The following is an 18,447-nucleotide window of genomic DNA, read 5'->3' as shown; positions in this document are numbered from 1 at the left end:
AAGAGATAGACCATCTGTCTGTGTGTTTGTTAGACATATTTCCTCTCACTTCCTTTCTCACTCACAGAATCAGGTGGTTAGAGGAAGTCTATGGCATAAACATCAATATAAAGTGCTTGTCATGGTCTTTACTGCAGTTTCTTGTTTGTGAAATTCTTACCTCCTTGCTGCAGTAGTTCTCTTAGACCCGTGATTCCATTCACATGTGCTGCTGGCTTCTATGTTTGCCTATGGGCATCACCTGCTCTACTGTGGATTTATATCCCTTTCCATTCTATCACTTCCCACCTCCCTGTCTGCTTCCCTATATATAGACATGCTTAGTGCAGCCCTCGATGCCTGAGCAACTTCCTAGTTTCTCTGTGCCCCTGGTTTGTCTTGAATTACTTGTATTCTGAGCCTGAATACCCGTATACCAACCCAGTTTCATCTTCTGTTTTCACTTGCCTTCTGCCTACCCTGACTTTGGCTCCTTTCCCAGATCCTCTTGTCTCCTAGCATCTGCACCCTGCTCACGCAAGTGGTTTCCACATTGTTAGCTGGGCATACCTGCATGCTGGTACCTGGTTTCGGGGGCCCTGGTGAAGAAGCAGGTTGGGGCTTAAGGTTCACTTCCTGGGGAGCCCTGGGTTGGCTTTGTACAAGGGCTCACTACCATAGAAACCTAGCAGTACTTCTTTAATAGTATGTAGAAGGAGCTGGACCTTTTTTGGGCTCTTTATTGACAACTGCATGTTGAATGTAAGGGAAATCTCTCCAATGGTGACACTGTAATTACAAGTGTGCGGAAGTTAAAACTCTTCCCTGCTTATAATAAAATGAGTCAGACTTGAGATTTAAGTAGGTGAGGCTAGGGTACACTGGGAAGCTCAGAAAACGTGCTGAGCAGCAGAGAGGTAAGAAGAAAATCATCCAAGGGTTTGATCTGATTTTGAAACATGTGATCCTTTTCCATTGTAAATAGCTATTGAGCTAGATGTTGATAATTGCCACTGAAACAAGAAATATGAAGAAGTCATCCAATGGGGGCAAGTTTTGCAGTGTGGGCAATGGAAGAAGTGCATTCTAAACCTTCTTCTTTACTGGTAACTCTCAACATCAGCATTGACATTTTTTATTTAAGTGACAGTGCAATTAAGTGGACTTGACTTGGCAGACTCTTGCAGTTCCTGTATAGTGGAGCTCAGACTAGGAGAAGGAGAAGCAGCACGGGGTGCCAATCAGTTATGCTACAGTGCTCATAAGCAGCATGCTGAAAGAAATAATAAAATGACAGACAGATGACCTTATCAGGCTGCTACTTTTCCTTTCACTGTCCAATCACAGGCTGGGGGTGGGTGGGATTGGTGCATCATCTGTAGGTTTTACTACAGCAGAAAAATTAGGTCTTTTGATCTGCCAGACGGTGCTGTAACACAAAGCAGAGCTGTGGAAATCGTAACTAGATAGACAAAAATACAAATATTTTGGATGGTAAAATAGTAGCCATAGGTATAATTGTTCAATCTGTGTGTTTAGCTGTTTGCCAGCTTTACCAGTAGATTAAAGTTTGTTTTAAGTGTGTATTGAGGAATGGTGTTATTGTTTGTGAATAAGGGTGTTCATTGAGTTTTATCATTTTAGTACATTTTCTTCCTCTGTAAGAGTATATGCTAAATGTTTGTGCACACCTGACCATCACACCCATACTATATGAATAAACATACGTGGACACCCCTCCAAATGTTTGAGTCCAGGTGTTTCCAGCAAAGGGTACTGTCAATGCAACCACTTACAGTACTAAGACATTTTAGACAATTTAAGGACATTCATGAGTATGGCAAGAGGAACCCGAGTGGCCTGCCCAAAGACATTGCAAACTTTTTTGTAAAGCCTTTCCATAAGAGTAGAGGCTGTTCTCTAGGCCTATGGTTTTGGAATAGGATGTCTAATAAGCTTCTTTAGCTTTCATGGTAAGATTTCCACCAATTTGTGTTCATATAGTGTGTGTCATATTCATACTTATTTTATACATGTTTTGTGGGCACAAAGGAATTTGGAAACACACAGTAAAAGTGGCCAGAGAAAGCAAAAGTTGTAGGTTGGTGCTTATGTAGCATAAACGGTGCTATGTGTTTATGACATCTACCACTCACCATAGATGAACATAAATGTTGTACAGTATATGATAACTATAGATGCCAGTGGTAGTGGTTGCAAAATGTGCTGCCTGTACTGTCTGCACTATTCATGCTTCAGTGTTATGTAGAATCTCTCTTCTGCTTTTATTCTTTCACAACGTTTAAATGTTGAACATTTTGTGCAGCAAACTGCACATTTCTTATAACATTGGCATTATAAACAGATTAATGGATAGCTATGCTGCTGCCCTGGAATGTTTGATGGAGCACAAAACCAGCCTAATGAATTCTCCCAAGAAGCCATGCACAAGAGCTGACACAATGTGTGGGGTTACAGTACTATAGACATAGTAGCCACTTGGTGAATTTCAATGAGCCACTCTGGTTATAGAAAAAGCTTGTGTGAGTGTAGTGAAAATTAAAGGAAAAAATTACTTCTGTTTTATCTACCTGTAAATGGATTTTTATTTCCCATTTACACAATACATATCATATATCCTGCTTAGATAAATCTTTGTCTCTGATAACATTTATTAAAAAGCTGAAAATATCATGTAATGTAAAAGTCATGTATTGGGGGAGATTTACTAAAACTGGAGAATACAGGTAAAAAACCTTCTGTGTGCAGCACTCCCCACAGCCTCCCCCCCCCCAATACTCACTTGAGCTGCATTGCGAAGCAGCGATGTGCACAAGAGCCAGAGACACTCCCTCCTCATTTGCTGAGACAGCAACAGGACCTGTCAATCACAGCCAGTGAGCCAATGAGGAGAGAAAGAGGGCTGGACCAAGCCGCCATTCTGTGTGTGGACACACAGAGCAGCTGCTCGGGAGCGCACCTATTTGGGTGCCCCCATAAGCAAGCTGTTTGCTCTGGGAGGCACCCAACAGAAGGGAGGGTCCAGGTGCGCCGGTGGAGGACCCCAGAAGAGGATGATCGGGGCTGCTCTGTGCAAAACCACTACACAGAGCAGGTAAGTATGACATGTTTGTTATTAAAAAAAAAAACTGAGCCTTTAGTATCACTTTAATTGAACAAGCTGAAGCTAGAACCTGATTGGTTACCACGCACAGCTGCACTAGATTCTGTGTGCACCAGTTTTAATAAATCTCCTCCATTATCTCTCTTATCAACAAAATTTACATAACTAAGTTTATCTGGAAAGCTTTTATATAAATGCTACAAAATGATAAAAAAACTAAATCCTGCAAAATGCAAATATGCAGTAATCAATAATACATTAGGTAAGCAGAGATTTATTTTCATTGTTAGTCTTTCTGTGCAGATGCTTATCATAGCCATTTATAAATCATCTTTTTAGTTTGAAAATCCTATGAGACCGTAATTACAACTTAAAGTGGCACTGTAGTTGTGCATAGCCCTGCCCCATCTTTTCCCTTAAATATGATAGACATTACAAGTGGGGGGGGGGGGGGGTAAATCCCAGTACACATTCAGTTCCTGAAATTGCTATTTGCATATGAGAGTACTGGGGCCTCTGAATCACTGTATGAGGTACAGACTGGGAAAGCAGAAGGGGGACCTTTCCAGGTAGACTTGAGATGTATACTATAAGAAAGGGCAACTTATAACATCTGGCCTCCCCCACTCTTTACAAATTGCTTCCTGATAATTGTAAAAGAAAACACTGATAGAAAAAGTTAGAAAATAATGTTACCTTACCACCAACTTTCACATTGGAGAGGGTTATGTCAAAATCCTTCCAATGAGATCCTAGAAATGCTGCTCATCTCAAATCCCATGAGAAGATGCTTCAACACTGTGTGGGAGCATATTTTTACAAGATCTGGGGCACTCATCATACCCAGGATCTCATCAGGAAGATTGTGGTGTCACCCTTGCTACAGCATACAGTAAGTGAATTTCTAACTTCTAAAGGACAGGGGAGGCCTAATGGAATTGAAGGAGCTTGTCCTTTAATGGAAGGGCCTGTTTTAACTTCCCTCGCCTGTATATCTGAATGTGAAATGTTAACATGTAATTTTCACAAAAGGTAGCTTTACACATTTTTGAAACATTGGGTTTGAATTGTGGGGGTTTGTGATTGCTTTACTTTAAATAATTAACTTTGCTTCTTTGTTTCTGAAACTATAACCTATTTTTTTATTTTAGATCTTTGCAAATGTAAGCCTATGAAAGCCTCACAAAGGACTTACATGAAAAGCAATTACAACTATGGTAAGTAAGCCCTCAATGTAGGCTTTTAAGTTACAGTCAAAATGACACTAAAACACAGCAAAGCAAAGCTCAAGATGTACATATAGATAACCTTTTATATCTCTGATCTCTGAATTTACTGGTCCAAGATATAGTCAGCAGAAGCTGTACTCATATAGTATGAAGTTGAACTTCTTCTTTCTCATCCTGCTACTTGAGCCTCTCAGTTTGTCCTTTCATCTGGTGGGTTTCCTCAATGGCTTATAGGTAGGCTTGTAAGGTAGGATGGGGTAAAGTCATACTAATGTATAACTAAATACAAATTACTGTTTCTCTTTTGTGTGCTTTAGTTACTAAAGGCTTTTTTAAAATTTAAAATAACAAACATGTTATACTCACATGCTCTGTGCAATGATATTGCACAGAGCATCCCTGATCCTCCTCTTCTGGGGTCCCCTGCTAGCAATCTTGGCTATTCCTCTTCTCTGTGTGCCCCCAAGGCAAGCTGCTTGCTTGCTCTCGAGCTCTGTGTGTCTATGCAGCTGCCCTCCATAGAAACACACAGTGAGGCTTGGCCCCACCCCCCTTTCCACACAGCATTTGACTGACAGCAGCCAGAGCCATTTGCTTCTGCTGCTGCCCAAGTCCCTGTGTGAAGATGGAGAGAGAGGAGAGGAGAGAAGAGATCCAGCCATGTACAGCGCTGGATCGATTGAAGACTCAGTTAAGTATTTAGGGAGGCGGGGGGGACAGCAAACAGTAAAACACTTCAAGGAATGCATTAAGGTAAAACGTTTTGCCTTTAGAACCACTTTAATGCTTTTATTTTTGTTCTAAACCTCTAGTTAACTACATCTCCAGAGACTTTAAATAGATATAAATGTACACCTTTATACATCTGCTTCTTATCTGCTGCCTGGAGGCTTGCAAAATTATGTTTTGCAACATGTTTCATGTTCCTAGAAGTTGAGAAAGTACTGGCAGTTCTCATGCTATGCTCTTGGGTGGCTTATTGTCAACTGGTGAGCCTTATTTATCTCTTTTCAGGAGCACCCCTGCCATCCTGCCTACTGATGATAGCACAACGACAGCTGGAACACATTACCAAAAAAAAACCCACTCATTTTTTAACAGTGAAACGCAGTCATTTGCAACATATCTTTGTTGGAAAGCATACCCAGATGGGTTATGGTGTAGTGGAGCTAAAGCCTCACGCATGTTTCTATTTAGTTTTGGATAGGGCAGTTAAAGTCTCTGTCAGGTTATAATTGCCTAATGGAGACATTTCTCCACACTGTCTTTAAGGACAGGAAGGGAAGAAAATTTTCTCCAGTGGGTACACAAACAATAACACACTAATAAAGTGGAGAAGGGTTCTGACAATTTGTTTTAATTGCTGTCTGTGTGGTGCTGCCCCCTTTCATTTTGTGTATGTCATGGGGACAGAAAGTGAAGAAAAATCTTCCTAATAAGTTCACAAACTGAAATAAAAACCTCATGGAAAAATTACATTTTCTTCCATCTTTCTTCTTCTGTATCATCTTCATTCCATGACTGCAGCTAAGGCTCCCCAAGCAGATCATGGGTCCTTTGGTTGTGAGAGCTGGCTCAGCAAATACTCACACTTTGAATCCACTCCATGATCCAGTGCCATCTCCACCTAAACTGTCTGGAATTAAAAACCTAGCAGAAATTTTAACTCTTCTCACTCTGTTGAAACATGAAAAACATTTGCTGTCTGTTAAGCTTTAGGCTTCATTCACACCACATGTGCAGAAAAACTGATGGAAACTGACACGCAGATTTCACTTGCAGGGACATCAGATTGCATCAGTTTTCAAATGAGCTTCACTGAGTTTTATACAGGATGCAGATTGCTGCGCAGAAAAAAATCTGTGCTTGATACTAGTGTTGTGGAATGAATAGGGCACAAAGAGAACAATTTATTTCATTGTGCCCTTGTAGAACACGTGCAGTAAAACTGACATCTCTGCACCATGGTGTGAACAAGCCCTCAAAGTGGAACTAAACCCATCAATTTAACAGTTAAAGAAAACAGTTACATTCCTGGCATGTGTCAGCAATGTATGTAACTATCACATTTGCTTGTGCTCTCACCCAAACTATCCAACCATAAAACGTCTGTTGTCATAACAGATCCCATGTGCAGTATCATAGCAGTTGAAGATCAAACAGAGGCCAAGATTGCAGCTTCATTGGCTGAAAACGATAGGAGGGTTTAGTTCCGCTTTAAGAAGCACCTGTCATTTTACTTAGGGCAGCACAGTGGCTAGATGGTTAGCACTTCCACCTGGCAGTACTAGGGTAGTTGGTTCGAATCCCAACCACGGCACCACCTGTCTGGTGTTTGCATGTTCTTCCTGTGCCTGCGTGGGTTTCCTCTGGGTACTCCAGTTTCCTCCCACACTCCAAAGACATGCTGGTAGGTTAATTGGATCCTGTCTAAAATGGCCCGTGTATGTGTATGTATGAATGTGAGTTAGGGACCTTAGATTGTATGCCCCTTGAGGGTTAGGGACTGATATGAATGTGCAATATATACAGTATATGTAAAGCGCTGCATAAATTGATGGTGCTATATAAGTACCTGTAATAATAATAATAATAATAATACTTGTCTCACTGCTCAAGACACTGTATTTCTTTTATCTAACGTATATACTGCTGCCGGAAGTATCTTCTTCATCCAGCACTTCTTTGTGCTCTGTAGTTCTTCCTGCCACCTCCTACATCAATATAGGACATAGTAGAAAAGTAGAGTCCATTGGAAGAAACCACAGAGCACAGAGTGAAACCAGACATTCATCACACCTAGGTGTGAATGCTGAAAAACTTTCAGGCAACAATATTTCTTGAATAAAGAGGATATCAGGGGCATGAGAACTGAAACAGCTTTTAAAAAAAATGTTTGTTAGCTGATGACAGCCTCATTTTAGACAGTATCTGCATGTTTTACTTCCATCAAAAATCCATAAAATAAAGGGGTTATTTCTCATTATTGGATAGTGGATAGAGACATGCCCCGGAAAAATGGCGCGCCAACACCTTTCCAAAATTCATGGTGTTGTTGTCCTGTGTGCTGTGCTGCAATAAAACGCAGTGTGTCCCATTTTCACATGTGTTGCTGTGCACTTCAGCCCATTCAATGTGGTGTGCCTTGCAGTGCACAGCATTTTGGTGTGAATGGGTCATAACAGTGCATTATTATTACTATGAATTTTTTACATTAGTTCCACTCTTTGAATTTTTCATGCATGACAGACCAATAACTTTGCAATGTTTATGTGCTCATTGTCTGTTCTTTCCATAAATGTAGTAATTCGAGCCAAAGTGAAAGAGGTAAAGGTGAAGTGCCATGATGCTACTGCAGTGGTAGAAGTGAAAGAGATTCTCAAGTCTTCCCTCGTGAACATTCCAAAAGACACCATCACCCTGTACACAAACTCTGGTTGCCTGTGCCCAGAACTGCTCGTCGGTGAGGAATATATCATCATGGGTTATGAAGACAAAGAGCGTTCCAGGTAAAAGAACTACCACCAGCAAGCTTGTTCAGGAAGGTGGTGTAATGAGAAGTGAGGAAGTGCAAAGTACAGTGACCTTTAGCAAACCACCAGAAATTATTGTTTGTTTTTTTTATATAGAGAAATGTTCTACCTTATAAATCTAATTAGTGAGATTTGCTTTCAATTTTTGCCCTGTACACATAACAGGAAGTGAGGGGAAACTTTTCCAACATAAGTCCCCCCTTACACAGTTTTTTTTTCTGACAAAGTGTACCCATGGAAAGATTTACCCTCTATTTCTGTTCTGTTGACAACTCAAAATTTTGGAGTTTCAGTCATCACAGTTATACACATTCCAGCAATAAAAACCTAATAAACGTTCTGGCTTCTTAACACTCTGTAAAACTGAAAAATAAAGTTTCGGCAAAGGATACATTTTAGAGTGGCCTTGTTGCCAAACCATTCATCTTAGCAACACTCTAACCATAAGATTATACAGTATGTGCATTCAACATTTTATGCATGTTATTTACCTGTAAAAGCCCCCCTCATATAGACAACCAAAAGCCCTGACACTGCTGCTGGGCACTGCATCTTGGATATGATGTCAGCAGACTCACTCAATTGACAATGTTTATTACTCCCCTATCACTTGTTCCCAAAAATCTACATAAAAGGCTATGTAGGGAGGGGAAGGGTGGGGCAGAGGAGCTGGATCAGCACAGAGAGTAATTAGACACTCCCAGAAGAGGAGAGAAGTATGATGCATAAGTAAGGAGGGGGCTGTGCTAGGCTATCGGTTAGGCAGTTCAAAGCAAGTTCAAAAGCTTATTGCAAATTAATAAATATTATGTATGGAAAGGAAAACACAAGTAATCATTTAAAATACTTGTTTTTTACTTTTACCTGCAATGTTTTAAGTTGGTAACAGAGACCTGACTGTAGTAATGTAAAATGTGTTACTACACTTTGAGCATCAGTTTCAATCTTTTGCTGTCATATTAAAGTCTGTAGATTTACCATAAATATGATTTTTGTGCTTGCAGAGTATGTCTAGATATTCATTAACATTTTTACAAAATGGTTGAACACAGTTTTAGTTGTTTAGGGGTTCTAGGAAAAATTGCTTAAAGTATTGTTCACAGAATAAGCATGCTCCATGCCATCTAGTCCTGTGACTCTCAGCATTTGAAAGAGACTCTTCTGCAGATTAGCAGTAACATTTTGCTTCCAAACATTTAAATAATTTCATGGTGGACATTTTGTTCAGACCTGATGAAGAAGGTGCAAAACCCTTGACCAGGGGCGGACTGACAACTCATGGGGCAATAGGGGATCATGGGGCCCCTATGTCCTTGCCCAAACTCAAAAAAGCCTATGAAAAAGGTACCAGGGGCATCTCATGGGGCCCCCTACTGACCTCGGGCTCTCGGGCAGTGCCCGAGTTTCCAAATGGTCAGTCCGCCCCTGCCCTTGACACACAGTAGCTTATACAAGATGTGTGTCCAATAAATTCATATTTTGCTTTATCAGTTTAAAGATGCTGTCTGCTAAATAACCCAACAGCCTACAGGCTTTTAAGCTGCTTTTGAGTTCAAGCTTTGTGTGATCTTTTGGCAAATCAAAGAGACAATCAAGCTAAAAATGACATGTCTGGTGTGCTCAGTATGTTCTATAAACTAAGTACAGAATAGCCCCAGCTGCCCTGGTTGTAGAGAAGTAATATTCACAATTTGGGCAGTTTAAAAAAAGTGATATACAAGGATTACAATTTAAAGGTGATTTTTAATAACATTAAATAAAAAAAATGACTGGTGTTGCGGTTATATACTGTAGGTCATGTCAATGTTTAGCAAAAGTGGAATTTTTCATAATCTAATCATTTTTTGTGTAATGTATATGGTTGCCTTTTCAATATGCAATACATTACGATATGTGCCTAGCAAATAGCAAAATTACTCTAAATAATAGTATTATATAGTGCTATTTATGCAGGTGCATGGAGGATGTAGTGACTATATTATATTCTTCTTTTCCTTACAGACTTCTGCTAGTGGAAGGTTCCTTGGCTGAAAAGTGGAGGGATCGTCTTGCAAAAAAGGTTAAGGTGAGTCCTTATTTATTAATGGGCTTCAAAAGCTTGAAACAGAAAGGTGTCATCTCTATACCATGTTCTTTTTATTAATATTATTAATAAATATTTAAACAAAGAACATGGTATAGAGATGACACCTTTCTGTTTCAAGCTTTTAAAGCCCAAACTCCAGGCAAACATTTTTTCTGAAAAAAAAAGGAGCCCAGCCAGTGTATAAAAATTAAAAAGCAGCTCTGACTGCAATACTCACTTCTACTTGGATGCTCTCCCCCGCAGTGTCTTTTCCATGACACAAGATGTCCTCATTCTCCCAGAGTGAATGAAGCTTGGTGTCATTCAATCCAGAAGACTGAGGACATACGGTGAATGCATTGCGTTGAAGATAGTGAACATCTTGTCTGTCTAATAACTTATCTCAGCAGTTGTTATGCAGCAAGGCTAAATGTAGCTGAGCCTAATGCAAAGCTCCCTTTAGTGTCTAAACTGCAAATCTATGTATTTCATAAGTAACAAAAATACTGAGCTATAAGCAATTAAAAATGCTTCAAGTAGATCTGTGGCCAGACTAAAACACACCCTTGCTGACCTCTCTAGCTGCAGGCACTGTGTAGCAATTCAACCTCAAAGTTCAAAAGAGAAGCACTAAAGTTGTTCAACTCATGACTTCCTCCCAGAGTTTCTGCTGTGTTTAAATTAGACATTTGGACACTGTAAGGTTGCCAAGTCAGTTCTGGGAAGGGTGAGGAGTGAACTGAGCTGCTGCAATGAAACTGAAATTACTTTCTACTTTGAAATTTGAGAATAAAGTATTTTACAGTGCCTCAAGCTACAGAGGTCAATGAGGGTGTTCTTAAAGTGTATGCAAACCCAAAATTAATTTTTTAGTATGATTAGCATTGTGCCTTTCTATATATACTTTTCTTAAGAAAATATATTTTGTGAATCTGTTGCAAAGTTTATTGCCCCAATATCCTGCCAGTAACAGTACTTCTTGTAAACACACACTTACAACTTATTTAACTTACTCTTGCAACACTTAGGCCCTATTCACAACTTAGTGTATTGTAACTTGAAGCTCGAAGCTTCAAAATCCTCAAAATCCCATGTATTACAATGGTGACTGTTCACATATCTGTGGAATCTGTTGCAGTGTTTATTACCTCGATATCTTCTCTTTACATCACGTGCCAAGCGCACGCTGTAGATTTACTGCTACAATGCCATCTGGCTGCACAGAATCACATGCACTCACCAGCCACTTTATAAGTTACAACTTGCTAATACCAGGTTGGACCCCCTTTTGCCTTCGGAACTACCTTCATTCTTTGTGGCATAGATTCAACAAATGTGTTGGAAACATTCTTAAAAAGATTTTGGTCCATATGGACATGATAACATTATGCAGTTGCTGCAGATTTGACAACTGCACATCCATGATGCTCCTGTTCCGTCACATGCCAAAGGTGCTCTATTGGATAGAGATCTGGTGACTGTGGAGGCCATTGGAGTACTGTGAACTTAATGTCATGTTTAATAAACCAGTTGGAGATGATTTGAGCTTTGTGACATGGTGCATTATCCTGCTGGAAGTAGCCATCAGAAGATGGGTATACTGTAGTCATAAAGGGATGGACATGATCAGCAACAATACTTATGTAGGCCATGGCGTTTAAACAATGCTCAATTGGTACTAAGGGGCCCAAGAAAATATCCCCCACACCTATACGTCACCAACACCAGCCTGAACCATTGATACAAGGCAGGATGCATGCTTTCATGTTTTGTACACCAAATTCTGACCCTACCATCTGAATGTTGCAGCTGAAATCCAGACTCATCAGACCAGGCAACATTTTTTCCAGTCTTCTATTGTCTAATTTTAATGAGCCTGCGTGAATGTTAGCCTAAATTTCCTGTTCTTAGCTGACAGGAGTGGCACCCGGAGTGGTCTTCTGCTGCTATAGCCCATCTGCTTCAATGTTCGACGTGTTGTGTATTCAGAGATGGTATTCTGCATACCTTGGTTGTAACGAGTGGTTATTTGAGTTACTGCTGCCTTTCTATCATCTCAAACCAGTCTGCCCATTCTCCTCTCACCTCTGACATCAATAATGCACTTTCATCCACACAACTGCGGCTCACTGGATATTTTCTCTTTTTCCTACCATTCTCTGTAAACCCTAGAGATGGTTGTGTGTTGTGCAGTTTTGTTAAATACTCAAATCAGCCTGTCTGGCACCAACAACCATGCCACGCTCAAAGTCACTTAAATCCACTTTCTTCCCCATTCTGATGATCGGTTTGAACATCAGCAAGTTATCTTCAAAACATCTAGATGCCTAAATGCATTGAGTTGCTGCCATGTTATTGACTGATTAGCAATTTGTTTTACCAAGTGGCTTGTGAGTTTGTATATATACGGGATTCTGCTTTTCTAGGTGGGGGGGGAAGCATGTGCGCCTGCCCACCCAGTCATGCTGTCATTGTCTCCATTACATGCTGATCACTGGGTCCCGTTCAATGATTCATGGCAGGTACCCGCTGATAGGCAGAAAGAGTGACAGGAGAGAGATCTGTGTATGTAAACAATACAGATCTCTGTCCTGAGAGTGGAGATGTGCCAGTTTTTGGGAAAAAACACTTGCACATCACCTAGTAAAACAGCACACAATACACAATAATACCACTCCCTAAGCACACAATTAACCCTTTGATTGCTGCAGATGTTCATCCCTTCCAACCCAGTGCCATTAGTACAGTGACAATGCATTTTATTAGCACTGATCACTGTATTAGTGTCACTGGTGATGTCAGTGTTAGTTAGCCAGTGCCATAATATCACAGTCGCGCTATAAATGGCTGATTGCCGCTATTACTAGTATTAAAAAGTAAAAATTCCAGTATACATACCGTTATTTGTAGATGCTATAATTTTCATCTAAACCAATTAATATACACTTATTGGGATTTTTTTTTTACCAAAGACTTGTAGCAGAATACATTTTCGCCTAAATTTATGAAGGAATTTGCTTTTTTGCTTTTTTTTTTATTGGAAATGTTTTATAGCAAAAAGTAAAAAATGTCTTTTTTTAAAAAAAAAGTCAGTCTTTTTTAATTTATAGTGCAAAAAATGAAAACTCACAGGTGACCAAATATCACCAAAAGAAAGCTCCATTTGTGTGACGTTCATGTATAGTGTTGCATGACCACGCAATTGTCAGTTAAAGTAGTGCAGTGCCGTTTAGCAAAAAAATGGTCTGGTCAGGAAGGGTTGTAAATCTTCTGAAAGGCAAGTGGTTACAGCTTTCAACACTTAGGCCCTATTCACACCTGAATGTATTGTAACTTGAAGCTTCAATATCCTCAAAATCCCATGTATTACAATGGTGGCTGTTCACATATGAGTGCTCAGATGCCTGTAGCTCAAAGACCAATTCATGGCTTGAAGCTCCAAAACTTTGAAGCCTGATATTTCAAAAGTTACATAAGATACTTTTGAGGCAGATTTGAGCATTTTTGACCCCATAGACGTCAATGGGAATGCCTGTCAACACTTGAGATAAACTCTTTTGAGCAGTTCTTCAGGCATGTTTCAGGAATTTTATAGCCTGTAAGAACTGGTTGCTGTCCCCTAGTGCTTTCCATTGGCTAAAACAAAAATTGAATACACATATAAAATGCTTGACATATGCCTCTAAAATGCTTATATATGTGTACAAAAAAAATGCCTGAAAGTAAGCCTACTCAGCATCTAAATTCTCATGTGAACAGTCACCATTATAATACATGGGATTTTGGATACTGAGGTCGAGCTTCAAGCCACAAAACACTCAGGTGTGAATGAGTCAATTTTTTTTTTAATCAGAAATAATGTTTATTGAGGTACGTCTATTAAACATACATGAGAATGGACAAAAAAACAATAAAGTGTATTCCAAGGCATTAAGGTAACACAGATATAACAAAAGAAAACAATATTCTTAAGCAATTAAATCAACAGCCGGTCAATAACTAACAGGCGCAAAGCCTGGCACTGCTAACCAGTCAGCCCATAGTTTTTTGAATTTTCCTGGACAGCCTCTGTATTGGAAAATAATTTTCCCAGATACGCAACCCAGTCTTTGTGTGTGGGAACACGGTCAGATTTCCAATGCTGGAGAATAAGTCTACGAGCCTGGAACATTTTATTAACTGCAGCCTCTTGGAAACCTTTTAATGGAAGATCATGTAGTATACCCAAAATGCAGCCTGTAGGTTCAGTAGGGACAGTATTGTGTACAACTGTATAGTATCAACAATGTCTACCCAATACCAATGCAGTTTAGGACAACGCCATAAGAGGTGAATGAGATTCCCCTGGGCTCTTGCACATTTAGCACAGAGAGGAGGTTGGAAGAGCCCCTTATGATGAAGTCTAAGAGGGGTGGATTGGACATGGAACAATATAAATAGTTGCAAAAGCCTCTGACCGGTATTAAGGGAGCTATGCAAGACAGATTCCAATGCGTTAACCCACAACTCCTCATCTAAGGGGCCTATGTCTCATTCCCATTGTACCTTAGCCTTACAAGGACATCCTTCTAGGTATGGAAAGAGTAGCATGTCATAACACATGGATATAAAACTCTTAGTGTATTTAACCTATTGAACATAGTGAAAGATTGTCGTGGGGGAATGAGACCAATTAGCTAGAGGGCCCTGTGCTCAAACAGCATGATGGAGTTGGAGATATGAAAACTGCAGTGTGGAAGGGAGGTGAAATTCCCCACTCAGATCTGCGAAGGGTCAAAGAGATTCACCATCGATGATCTGCTTCTAGTGAGTAATGCCATAGCGCTTCCACAGCCCCACACACTGAAGCTTCTCCAGTTCCCCATAAGTTGGGTTGTGCCAGCTAAGACTGTAATCAGTAAATCCCCCTACTCCCTGAAAGGCCCACACCTTGAGCCAGATCTTCTGAATTAATGAGTAAGTAGGAAATGCTTTATTAGATGACAGGAAGGAGGACAATTCTAACGTACCAGGAATGTCTAAAGCCTTCATGTGGTGCTGCATAATAGTGTCAGCATAGGGAGTCTGGCAGGTAGCAGGGTCCACATCCATTACAAAGGCACGAATGAAGTGCTGCAGTTGAGCAGTCAGATAGTATAGCCACGATTTGGGAAGAGCTACTACACCCCTATCTTTGGGGTGTTGTAGTTGTTCAAGTTTAATTCTGGGGGACTTAACTAATTAACTAATCTAAAAATATATAGGGGGATCACCACAGGGGAATTATGAAGAAAGTAGAGTAATTGGGCATACATATCATTTTAACAAGGTTGGCTCTGCCAATCAAGGAGAGCCAGAGCTTGTTCCAAATCTTGATTTTGGCCTTAAAGTAATGGGGTATGACATTAAGTGCGCAGTAGTCTGTAATAATTGGGGAGGTATGTATCCCAAGATACTTAAATGGCTGCACCATGGGGACAGGACAAAAAGTAGAGAGGAATTGGGAAACCACCCCATCTAGCGGTAGAAGAGCAGATTTCGGACAGTTTTTGTCAACCCAGAGAAAAGGCCAGAAGCGGTTATTACTGCCATGACCTATCTCAGTGAAGTATCCTTGTCCCCCAGGAACAGAAGCAAACCATCTATGTATAGGGTGATTTTCTCATGTACTGACCCATAATGAAAGCCCACTATTTTGTCATTCTCCCTGATCATCGCAGCCAAATGCTCTATAGCCAGAGCAAACATGAGAGGGGGAACCCTTGCCTTGTCCCCCTACCTAGACCAAAAGCCTGGGAGGACCTGCCTCCCCCTCTAATGGAAGCGTTCGGGGCATGGTATAGCAGTTTCACCCATAAATACGTCCGCAAAACCAATTCTCTGCAGGGTATGCCAGAGGTATGGCCATTCCACACTATTAAATGCCTTGTTGGCATCTAAGAAGAGGAGTGCCTGGTTTGAATGAGTCATAAATTACTATACACATTCCTACAGTTGGCTGTTCAGCTGCTTATTAGGTCTATTAGATAGGAAGTCCAAATGCCAACTGAAGAAGTGCATATGACAGTGTGACAACACTCTGCTTATTGAGAAGCTGTGGCTTAGTGCTGTCAGTCTGCAATAAGAAGCACTGTTACTGGCAGGATACATAGGTAACACATTTTGCAATAGATTTACAAAAAAAAAATCATTTATTCAGGGAGGCATGATGCCAAACATACTAAAAAATAGATTTATGAGTTGCAATTTAAAGCCTATTTACTGCATATTAGGGTTGTAAATTCTTGAAATGTCCATAGCCTGGGAACAATTCTACTGAAGTTAAAAGTAAATAGTGCAATATTAACTTAAAACATGTGCTCACTAATAATAAACTGAGGGAGGCTGCAGCACCGCAATGGAGGAAAGCTAGGAGACAAGGGCCCCAGAAGGGGATAGTAGAATACTTCTTCTAGTGTATGGATTTTTAATCTGTAAATTTTGTTAATCTGACAGGGTCACTTTAACACACTTCTCAAAGCACACAATCAAAACATTAGTTTGCTGCGGCATGCTGCTGTCCAGGGTGGGGCTTATTTAAGCAGTAATCTGACAGCTACAGCATTCAGACCACATAAACAGTTTGTTCCAGGATATACAAATTGCTTAAAGTAAATTATACACATAAAATGGTAGATGACTTATGATAGAGGTGATACACAATTAATAGTTTACTTCAATTGTTTTATTAGTAGTAAAGAGGTTCTTCAGCCCCCTATGTGATAATTCAAAGTCAGCAGCTACAAAAGACTTTTAAACAACAGCCACTCACTTATCCAGGGATCCAGCACCGTGCTTACCCGACTCAATTTCTTCACCTTTCTTTGGTCCCTGGCACTTGCATCTTAAATATAGGCAGCCAACTGTGACTGCTTGTGGCTTCGCAGCCGGCTGCCCACTGTGCATGCGTGAGCTATGCTGCGCCTTGTGAATGGTCTTGCAGTCTCCTGGGACCTGTGATGTGTCTCATGAGGCTATGGAGAGAGAAGGGGGGAGATGAACGTCCACTCTAATCACCTATGCAGTTGGAGGGGAAGTGGGAGCAGATACCTGTCAAAACCAGGTACCTGTTCCCCCCAAAAAATATGCTAGTTTTGACAGAGGAGGGGGGTATGAGGAGGAACAGTGGAACTTCCTCTTCTTGGAGAAATTCTGCTTTAATACTAACCCCTTCGCGCCGACGTTGCACAAATATGCGGCCTCACTGAACTGAGCTTTTTTCCGTGGGGACGCATATTTGCGTACCTGTCTTTCTGCTGGGAGTGCGCCACACAGACCAGGGTGTCACTGAGAGCCCCGGGTCCCGTTCTAACGATTGGGACCCGGGACTCCCGATTCCGGGTCACATGCTCGCTGTGATAGCCTCTGATTGGCTATCACAGTGATCAGTCACTGTATAGCCCGCCCCCCTTGTTTTTTTTTTCTCTATGAATGGAGGAGAGAGATACATTGTATCTCTAACTCCTGTCATAGAGGAAAAAAAAATGATTGTTAAAAAAAAAAAGATCAATAAATATTAAAAAATGTATTAAATTAAAAATAAAGAAAAAATACCTATCTCAAGGTTTGAACTAGTTTAGTGCCAGGGTAAGTGTTTGGGTCAAGAGCCAGGATTTTTTTTTTTAAACTGGTACCAGTGTTAGTGTGTTTTAGGTAAAACAAAAAACAAAATGCGCACTATTGATTCTGGGCTGTACTACGGGTACAAACAACAAATAACATACACATATATGGTATCACTGCGATTGCCAAGAGCTGGAAAATTTATTTTGGGTTGTTCTTTGGTAGTAACAAGAAACACACAGCTAAATTAAAATAAATTATTTTTTTTTTACTACTTTGGGCCAGTTTTCCTTTGATAAAAAAAATCAGGAGATATCCATTACCATTTACCACCAAATGAAAGCCCAATTTGTCCTGAAAGAAACAAAGTATAATTCACCTGGATGCACAAAGTAGTTGTGATGTTGCAAAATTGTGCTTAGGCATTAAGATTTGTTTTACCCTTAGGCATGAAGGGGTTAATATTTATCATTATTATATGTCGTTTATTAATTTATAAATGTATTATTAGTATTATTTTGTATAAACTTGCATACTTGTGAAGATTTTCTTCTTCAGCAAAAATATTCTCTGCTGAAAACACAGTTGGAATTTTACTCTATAATTTATAAAAAATTAGTTTTAACAGGGTCCATTTACTAAGCTATAATGATTATTATTTCCAGCAATGAGAGCCAATTATAGGTGTAGAGAAAAACAACTAATTGAAAGAAAAACAATTGTATGGCAAAATAACACATATGGAAGATATTAGTTAAGTGAATTTTTTTTTACATAAAAGTAGTTTATTGATTGGTATTTTACTATTTAGGAGTTAATTTATAGCAGAAACAGATAGCAGATATTACAATTTGCACACCATTATAATCTGCTAGGTTACTCCACACCTGAATGTGGCCTGAATTTTGCAGCCTGTTTATAAAATGTATACCTTGA

The 18,447-nt window shown here is 40.0% G+C and overlaps 1 protein-coding gene across 1 annotated transcript in view; it reads left to right on the top strand.

The window, feature by feature from the left end:
* The window catches only part of FRZB (frizzled related protein), a 49,754-nt gene that overhangs the window by 23,423 nt on the left and 7,884 nt on the right, over window positions 1–18,447 (top strand). The window contains exons 3-5 of the mRNA XM_089680842.1: window positions 4,255–4,320; window positions 7,637–7,841; window positions 9,867–9,930. Coding sequence (XP_089536968.1) covers window positions 4,255–4,320; window positions 7,637–7,841; window positions 9,867–9,930 — 335 coding nt within the window. The remainder of the gene's footprint in view (window positions 1–4,254; window positions 4,321–7,636; window positions 7,842–9,866; window positions 9,931–18,447) is intronic.

This window comes from Staurois parvus, unplaced genomic scaffold (genome assembly GCF_062004578.1).
Source record: "Staurois parvus isolate SC_StPar_1 unplaced genomic scaffold, SC_StPar_1.0 ptg000251l, whole genome shotgun sequence".
NCBI lineage: Eukaryota > Metazoa > Chordata > Amphibia > Anura > Ranidae > Staurois > Staurois parvus.
This window is presented reverse-complemented; position numbering and strand designations above follow the sequence as displayed.